Below are 9,395 nucleotides of genomic sequence, written 5' to 3'. Positions count from 1 at the left end.
CACCAGTGGAAACTTTACTGGTTACACTTTTAATGTGATGGTGAAATTTCAGCTTTTCGTCCAATGTCACACCAAGAAACTTTACACTTTGGGATGAGGTCACTACTTTGTCTTCTAAAAGAACATTAAGGCCAATCCATCTTTACCCAATCTTTAAAGATTCAAAGAAAAATAGAAAGTGGAAGAGTACAAAAAAAAACTAACATAAACTAAATACATACTTGTAAATTAAATACCCCCGCCGCAGCAAACATGCATACTAAGCGAATTTCAACTTGTCTGATTACTTTTTTGCTAAAATATTTCCATAAATAAGACCCCTATTTATAATATTATTCCCTATTTAAATAACATTAGATTTAACCAGTGCTTAGGTTTGCTGCTACGGGGAAGGTAAAATGTTTTTTGACACACACACACACAAATATATATATATATATATATATATATATATATATATATATATATATATATGAATTTGAACGGATTGTGTTTTTGGCCTCTAGGGACCTCAAAATGAAAAATTAAATCGGTCCCGGGTCCATAGTAGTAGTCTTACCATGAGTAACTACGGGAATAGCTTATTCCCCTTATGGGGAATTCGCTAAAAAAGAAAACTGTTTGAGATATTTTAAATGTGAATTACCAAGTGGGAAATTGGTTAGCTTATAACCTAAAATATTGTAAAGTAAGAGCTTAACTGATATGTTTTATTTATAATCTATGCTAATAACTAGCTTGAATAACTAACCTAATTCTTCTGTATATGAAGTTACTTTACTACAATGAAGCCTGCTAAAGCAAACATGAAAGAAAAAAAGAAAAATCAAGTACTTTCAAATTTTTTGTTTTGTTGGTTCTGTCCAGGTTCTGTCTGGTCCCTTACTTCGATGGTCCCTGGTTGTGGTTTGGGTTATAGCGTCTCGGTTTCCCCTTCCAGGAACTTATGAGAACCTCTTTAGAGAAGGAGTGGGGGGCGTAACGTCACTCTGCTCTTTAGGGAACACCATTACGGGGTCGCCGGGATTTTTTTCCCCCTGGAATTTTACCCCCTGGGCAAAGCTGACGTCACTATGACGTAGTAACCTGAGTGGCCGAAAGTTTGTTCGCGGCCGGAATTTGACCCCGCGGATTTGGAAGTCTAATGGAAATAGCCAGAGCGTGATTAATTGGATTAGCGATAAAAACTAGACAACTGATGATGTACGGGCCGGATTTTTAACCCCGCATTTTTACCCCCGGAATTTTACCCCCCGGAATTTTACCCCCCGGATTTTTACCCCCTGGCCGATTTTAGAAATTGAATGATCGATTTTCTTATTTCTGTTTTTAATTAATTGTAAACATTTCATTATTTAGTAGCCTATCTTTAATTATTTATTTTTTTAAGAAATGTTCGAAACAATTATCATTCAGTTGATTGTTTATACGACACATTAACCAACTGTTGGCTTCAAAGATCGAATCCTGATACTGGAATCTAAAAATTAAAATTAAAAACTTCGTTCGATTAGTTAATGTTACAAATAAATTAATATAGGCTACTTAATAATAAAATGTTCATATTAAATTAAAACAGAATGAATCATTCTCACTAATTTATATATCCGGCCAGGGGGTAAAATTCCGGGGGTAAAAATCTGGGGGTAAAATTCCGGGAGTAAAAATTCGGGCCGTACACTCTAGGTTTTTATAATTTGATGTGTTCTGATTAAATTCACAACCGTGAAAATATATGTTTAATTCCGCGTTTAATCCATCGAGCTGATGTCGCGGAACTCAAAAGTTCGTGGCCGGAATTTTACCCCCTGGTTTGTGACGTCACGTTTGCCCAGGAGGTAAAATTCCAGGGGGATAAAAATCCGCTACCCCAACGAGAAGATAAGATTCCATCGGTGTTCCTGGCGAAGTTGATAGCGTCTAGGACTCGTGATCTGGAGGTCTCCAGTTCGAAACCCGCCGGCGACACTAAATTTTTGTCCGAGATTTTGCTAGGATTGCGAATACTTCTTAACTGTACATGTTTGTAAGAATTTGAGGCATTTATAATTTGATTTATGAACAGAACTATTTTTTTTTATTAGTAAACCTTCATTAGATTTTAACTTATACATTTTTTATATTGTCAGCAAGTATAATTGCTTGGTTAAGTTATGGCAGTTTAATTTATAATAATAACAAATTTTAAAATTATTTTATAATTAAAAATTAATTATAAGTAAACCTTCATTCGATTTTTATTCTATATCTTTTTTATATTATCAGCAAGTTTGGTTGGTTAGGTTAGGTTATGACAGTTTAATTTTATAATTAAAATTTTATAAAATAAATAATCGACGTGAGGGGCTCTCCCACAGTCCCCACTACTTCGCAGAAAAGGTTCTCATCAGTTTCTGGGAGGGGAAAATGAGACGCTAGTGCGGCTGGCTAGTGTGGTTTTTGGGTTTGAGTCTTGAGTTGAGTTGAAAGTTGAGTCGTTGAGTCTCGCTCCGCTCCTCCTCTGCTCCTCCTCCTGTTTTAAAGTCGAGCGAGTGTCAATTTTATAGGTTAATCGGTTTAATTCAGTTAATCTTAAGTAATACAAAATTACGATAATTGTATTATTAACTGCAACACAAATCTTCTTTGACGTTACGATTTAGTTAAAAGAATAAATAAATATTCGTATTTTAAGGATACTGATACCAAAGTTATTAGGTCTACTTTGATAATAAATTGTAGGCCTAGGCTAAGGTAATTTTCGTAATGGCTGGTGCAACTCCAGAAAATATTAATGCCGAGCAAGTTAAATCTGTAAGTAGGCCCTAACAGTTACAGGGCACAGTTTTTTAACTGGGCTATGCTATTATCGATTGAAACTATCGAATTGAAAATATTGATTAATAATCGATATTTTTAAATATATTTATTATCAAATTAAACAATCATAACCTAACCTAACCAACCAAACTTGCTGATGATGAAAAAATCGCATGAAGGTTTACTAATCGAATCGATAGTTTCAATCGATATTAGCATAGCCCAGTTAAGAAACTGTACCCTAGTTACATTTAAAGTTGAGTAGCTTAATCTCGAAAAGGTGTTATGATAGATTCATATGTAGGCTATGTCTAATAATAATTAAATAGCATAGGACCTAAAACACCATAGACCTATCTTTATTTGAGAGCTTAGCCGCTGCTTGAGGCTATAAGTTAATAGGCCTATAGCCGGATAAAATTAAGAAATAATTCCTTACTATACCCAACAATACAAAATAAGGACTACCATAACGTTACATAAAATGTATTTCGCAGAGGATACACGTCCGGTAACAGGACGTGGATTAGGCGTCCGGCAGTTACTGTCATAACCTAACCTAACCAACCAAACTTGCTGATAATGAAAAAAATCAAATGAAGGTTCAATTCTCTTCATAACATAAAATTATAAATGCCAAAAATTCTAACAAAAGATGTACAGTTAAGAAGAAATTACATTCAAATCAAAATCTGTGACAAAAAGTTAAAGAAACCGATGGGTTTCGAACCAGGGACCTCTTGGATATCAGCCGAGCACTCTATCCACTACACAACGAACAACGCTGGCCGAACATCGTATCGTTGTGGTAATGGCGTTCCGGGACCCCACAACCTGGTGACGTCACTACCGGACGCCTAATCCACGTCTGGTTACCGGATGCGTATCCTCTGTGAATTTATTTATTATTGTAGGTTAAATATTTACTTTTTGTACCAGTTTAAACACAGTCTGACGATGGAAACCTAGTTTCCGAAAGCGCTTGTGAATAAAAACAATTTATTATATAGGCCTACTGGCCTTTGTGAACATTTAAAATTAGTTATAGCCTAGACCCATTATCCTAGGTACCTTTATTATACATTTCATTATTTCATTAACTTATTATACTTAGCCTACATTTAATTATTCCATTATTATAACTTAGGTTGGTTTAGTTTAGGTTTTAGTTAACCTAATAAGTTAACAACCTAACCTAACATGATACATGATCTCTCCGTTCGTATGTGTATAAATATGTATCTATTCAAGCCAATAGCCAATAGAAGAAAATATCTCAATTACTAAATAAAAAAAAACATTGGTCAAGATTTAACAGTGAGTCATCCCATCTGTAAACACTTATCAGAAACTAAGGAGTCAAATGCGCGATTGTGATTATAATTTTCGGACGGGTTCCAACTACTGTATAAGCACAAATCTATACTTATAAAAGGCAAAGCCCTCATTGACAACACTCGCTCATCACTAATTCTCCCACTTCCCATTTACCTAGGAGGCTGAAATTCGGTACACCGATTCTTTGGGCATTAACTTAACATTTTTCAATGTAAACCCCCATCAAGTGACACCTCATTTTGGAAGTATTTACAAAAACATAAAGAATGGTGAAAACTAGAGGTCGTTATCTCTTCTCTATCCAAAATGGTAGCCCGTCAAATGTTGTGGAAAATCAATGGTAAAATTGGTTCGTAATGGTGATATTAGCTACCATTTTGGATAGAGAAGAGATAGCGAACTCTGGTTTTCACCATTCTTTATGTTTTTGTAAACACTTCAAAATGAGGTGTCACTTGACGGGGGTTTACATTTAAAATATTTGAGTTGCTTCTGCTTCCCAAATCCCCCCTTTTGGGGGGACACTCAAAAATTTCAAAATCATAAATTGAAACTTCCTGCTAAGATTGCACGACCACCAAAAGGATATTTCTATATATAAACTTGGAAAAATATTAGAGGGGGGGGGGGGGTCTTGACTTTTCATTCACTCTGTAGACAACTTTATTCCTGCACCACTGATATAAATATTATTTCAAAGTACCTTGAGGATATAACTTTCATGTCAAACTCATGATTTATTAACTGACAGTAAGTCTATTCTGACAAATTTATTCCAGATTAAGTTAGTAAGCGTCTAGCTTTACTTGTGCTTTGTAAGTAACGGGCTGTGAAGGTAGATTACTAACTTCTTTAATTTTAAGGCTCCTGTAAGTATATATCTTGTAATTGTTTTAGTTCCGAGAGTTTTTAACTTCATACAACAAGCTGTCTGAAGTTTGTTTCACTGACTGTGTCTGGGACTTCACTACAAGGAATGTAAAAAGTCAAGAGGTAAATACCGTAGTTTTGCTTTCTACTTTCTTTAGGCAGAGTAGCTTACTAGATCAAATGACCAGATTAGTTGCAGAAGCCGTTTATGCTGAACACAATAGTTAGTGAATTTTCCCCGAGTCGCCAGGGGTGTCATTTGGGGGGGGGGGGGGGGCATTTGCTGGGCCCTGGGCTAGAAAAAAAAAATATGCTGTACTAGCTAATATACAAATATTTTCTCCTGTCAAATCCTAAAAAGCACGGCAGACAAAAATCTGTCCATTCTAGTACAGTAATTTTAAAGAAAAATATTATTTTTTTATTGTCTTAGATAGGACATTTTGAGTTTACATATTACATAAATTAGTAGTTTTGTTATTCATTTACGGTACTTTTTATGTTTGGTTCTGTAAGATCAACCACTTACTTCTAGTTTATATACATACACATGCAGATTTGTTTTATAAGCATTGCTTTGTCATTTACTTTTATGAATTAATTATTCATTATACACGTGTATCAATTTTACGTAATTTATTTTGAACATTGTAGACTACCAATTTAATATAGTTAAATAGAACCTTTTGTAATTTTGTGTCAAATTATTTTATTTGTGATACAATTTGATTTGCTTTTAAGTTCTTTGTATTTTATTTAAAAACCAAAATAAACTGTTATAAACTGTAGGCTATGAACGACCGTATTCATTACTAAATGTTGTACAAGAGAAATTGGTCATAAATCTAATAACAAAATAATATTAATACATCATGGAAATATTGATCACGTTTCTTAGATGTAACTTACCAACATATTATTATGTTTCTGACTGTTGTCAATAATTGTTGGTTTCATTAATTTTCTGCCTAAATTTGAATAAATTTTACTCATAATTTATTTTTATTTGAAGTGCTTTTGACAATTAAAATAAGCTTAACCCCTCCTCTTTTTTTGTTTAAAAACTGCAAAATTTTCCCCCCGGACCCCCCGCCGTTTACTGGGGGGTATTCCATACCCCCCAATGTTTGCCCCCCCCCCCTAGGAATTGGTGAAATGACACCACTGTGAGTCGCAAACAAAATTGATAGTTCAGGCCTACCGGTATTCAAAAGCTCCTCACACAGTAGGGAATAGTCTCAAAATTAACTTTATTTTCCATTAGACGGCTTGTGTTTTTCCTTTTCAGAGAAATTTTGTTGTTGTTGCTAAGTATTAGTTGAGACTCCCGCCCAAACACACAAGTTTTAATCTTCTCTTGGGTGTGTATATTTCTTCGCAAGTTAAAGCAAACTGCATTGTAAGTTATAAATCATTTGTTTCTTAGATCGTTTTTTGTATTTTTGTATTACTTGCGGAGAAATAAAGATTTATTATTATTATTATACTGGTACTTTTCTAATTACATTTTTATAGTAGTTTACACAAATATCATGTGAAGATAGTGTTAATGACACAAGTAGAAAATTTAAGGTACGAGCCCTAAAAACTCCTACGAGTGTTGTTAACACTATTTACGTGATTTGCATACACTACTTTAACTACGATCGGTTTTAAATTACTAATAACCACTACTCAAAACTTCTAATAGAGGTTATTTTTTTGTTTAAGTACAGCTCGTGACACCTAAGCTGGCACTTAGCCTAGCGCGGGCAGTGTAGGCGGGAGGAGGGTGGAGGTAGGGAAAAGACCGGACTGCAAACATTTCCGCTGCCTCACGGGGTTGACTCCCCTTGCATTGTACTTGAGCGCCTTCATATGGGTCACGAGGACAGTTGATGCAACCCGCATGGCGGGACATAATGTTTTTGAAATAGGTACTAGTAGCGATAGGCCAAGTGCCAGCTTAGATGTCACGAGCTGTAATCTGATGCACCAACTCATTGTACCAATCACTAATTGCACCAATCGTTAACAATTCAATTAATTGGTAAACAGCTGATTAGTTATTCATCCGTTACCTGTATTGTTAGGTAAAACTATACTGTTATGTGAAACTTTTCAATTCTAAGAACTAAACTGATACGGCTACTTTAAAAAAATGGTTGTAGGTAAAATAAGTTAGTTTACAGGAGTCTTGCTGAAAGATGCTCGTTGACAAGTAAAGCTTTTAAGTTGATCATCAGAATATTATTAATATAGCCTAATATAGGTTACATATCCATTAGTCTTTTGTTGTTTGAAGAATATTAGTTTTGGGTTATAAGGAATACATCATCAAATTAGTAGTCTACAAAATTTGATTTTGCGTTGAGTTCCCCGTACAGCCTGTAACAAAATGTTTTCTTTGATGAAGATATATGTGACAAATTTAATAGACTATGAATTTGATGTTAGATTTGTCAATATTCTTAAAAATGGCTTGACCCTGACTACTTTTAATAATACTGAAGACAGATAAATGTACGTAAACCTATATTTGAATCGTTTATTAAAAATTATTAGCCAGAAAAATAAGTTTGGTAGGCCGCCCTATTTATTCAATTAAATTACAAATACAAATACCAATACACACTTGGTGGTTCAATATACAACTCATAAATTATGTTTAACATAACAGAAGGCATTTACATACCTCTAGTTCTATCACAGCAATCCAGATTTAAAATGTTAGGTGACATGGACCAAAAATATATTATAAGTTCTTTCCCCTATACTATAGGCTATTGTGAATATTTCACAAATACAGCTTTAACAAGCTATTAGAGTTCATTGCATTTTACTATCACTATCATGCACCAATGATGTTGGCAAATACACCCTTATGCTGGATTGTAGGCATAATTTTATCTCTTTTAAATTGTTAATCCGTTTAGGCTGTTTTAATTGGCCACAGTGTTTTGCACAGCAGTTCGGATGGAATTCACAAAGGTTGTCTTAGCCGCTGTTTGGTGATACCAAATGAGCCACTAAAATAATTCAGAGACAAACTAGTAATAAATATCAGCGTGGCAGCTGCTAAGCTAAGACACAGAGACAGGCTTGCACCAGACCAGGCTAGCAACAGACAGTTGTTGCCATTTTTAGACTGGCGACAGAAGGTCTGCTAAGGGATGTCTATTTCAGTATTTGATGCCAACGGTAGTTAACCACAAAAAACCATGTAATACTTGGTTGTTCCAGGAGCGCTGTACTCTAAATTGCACAGAAAAATACCTCAAGATGGTTCAGCGGGTATCACAGCGATTTCAAGAATTCCAAATGGTCACAAATGAGAACGCAATAGCTGCAGCTCAAAAGCTTGGTGGTTCTGTACAAAGATGATTTTGATGTTGTGATGGTTTAATTTTCCTTACCATGTTGTTAATTTGTTATTAGTACAGTTATAAATACTTTTGTTTACACAGTATTGTGTTAGTTTTTTATTTTCTAGTTTTCCAAGTAAAGAAATGTGTTTGGACTTTGATCGTTATTAAACCTTTTTGTTGTTATTTTTTATGCCTATTTAATAATTTGAAATGAACTACGTTGAAAAGGTGCATTGGATGAAAATGCCGAATTTCTACTACATGGTTATACCACAACATTTATCACCTTTAACTATGGGTCAAACAATAATAAACTTCTTTATTTTGATAGAAACAATTTTTATATCATGACTAGACTGACATACAGTATACAAATTAAGCCAAATGAGACAACTGTATAGAAACCTATACCTTTGTTGGGTTAACCATGCAGGGTTTTACTTTAGTTATGAAATTGACCAAAATTGTGTTGTGACACAAAGAGTATCTTAACACTATTTAAGATTGAAAAAAATAAGGGGACGAAATATTGTGTCTTTTTCTGTTTATGTGTGTTCTGGGGCCTACCTGTACTTTGTGTAAACACGAGCCTCGAAAATAAAAATTCAGTTCTACATAAGGAAAGCCAGCTGTCTCTACTGGTATATCAAAATGAGGGATTTTAAGACTCCAGCTGGATTGAAAAGCCACTTTCAAAACAAATGTGTTAATATATATATATACATCACATGTTCCAAACTTAAATGGAATTCAAAATATCACTTTCCAACAAATAAACTACAATAAAGGTATAAACTTAAAGTAGGCCTAGTAAAATTTTTAACATATCACTATATCTTTTACAAAACATAACAAGCCTCTTATATTCAATTTTCCACATACCGTAGTTTAAAGACTTCTCTTGCTGATCCGATCTAATAAAAGTCAAAGTTTAACATCACTTAAAACAATGATTAAAATAAGTTTGTACTATTTTAGCTAAATATGAATGACAATGAAGATTGAGTAAGAGTAGAGAGACATGCCTCGCAAAGCCTTATT

The 9,395-nt window shown here is 34.2% G+C and overlaps 1 protein-coding gene across 1 annotated transcript; it reads left to right on the top strand.

Moving 5' to 3' along the window:
* Positions 1-2,504: 2,504 nt before the first annotated feature.
* LOC128986684 (mitochondrial import inner membrane translocase subunit Tim9-like) lies at positions 2,505-8,510 on the top strand. Its single transcript, XM_054407172.1, has 3 exons — positions 2,505-2,793; positions 5,035-5,130; positions 8,230-8,510. Exons 1-3 carry the CDS (start codon positions 2,746-2,748, stop codon positions 8,368-8,370), a joined length of 285 nt encoding a protein of 94 aa, XP_054263147.1. The 5' UTR covers positions 2,505-2,745; the 3' UTR covers positions 8,371-8,510.
* The last annotated feature ends 885 nt before the right edge of the window (positions 8,511-9,395 follow it).

The sequence above is a fragment of the Macrosteles quadrilineatus genome, unplaced genomic scaffold (assembly GCF_028750875.1).
Source record: "Macrosteles quadrilineatus isolate MER2022 unplaced genomic scaffold, UCM_ALF_1.0 Scaffold_2__2_contigs__length_208266976, whole genome shotgun sequence".
In the NCBI taxonomy this organism is placed as follows: Eukaryota; Metazoa; Arthropoda; class Insecta; order Hemiptera; family Cicadellidae; genus Macrosteles; species Macrosteles quadrilineatus.
The sequence above is the reverse complement of the archived record's forward strand: the minus strand, read 5'-3'. Positions and strand labels throughout refer to the sequence as shown.

Bases quoted from the DNA above. Each gene is read 5' to 3' on its own strand.
- LOC128986684 (XM_054407172.1), top strand. From the start codon at position 2,746: ATGGCTGGTGCAACTCCAGAAAATATTAATGCCGAGCAAGTTAAATCT. The intron at 2,794-5,034 runs GTAAGTAGGCCC...TAATTGTTTTAG, and splicing joins ATGCCGAGCAAGTTAAATCT to TTCCGAGAGTTTTTAACTTC. The intron at 5,131-8,229 runs GTAAATACCGTA...TGGTTGTTCCAG, and splicing joins GGAATGTAAAAAGTCAAGAG to GAGCGCTGTACTCTAAATTG.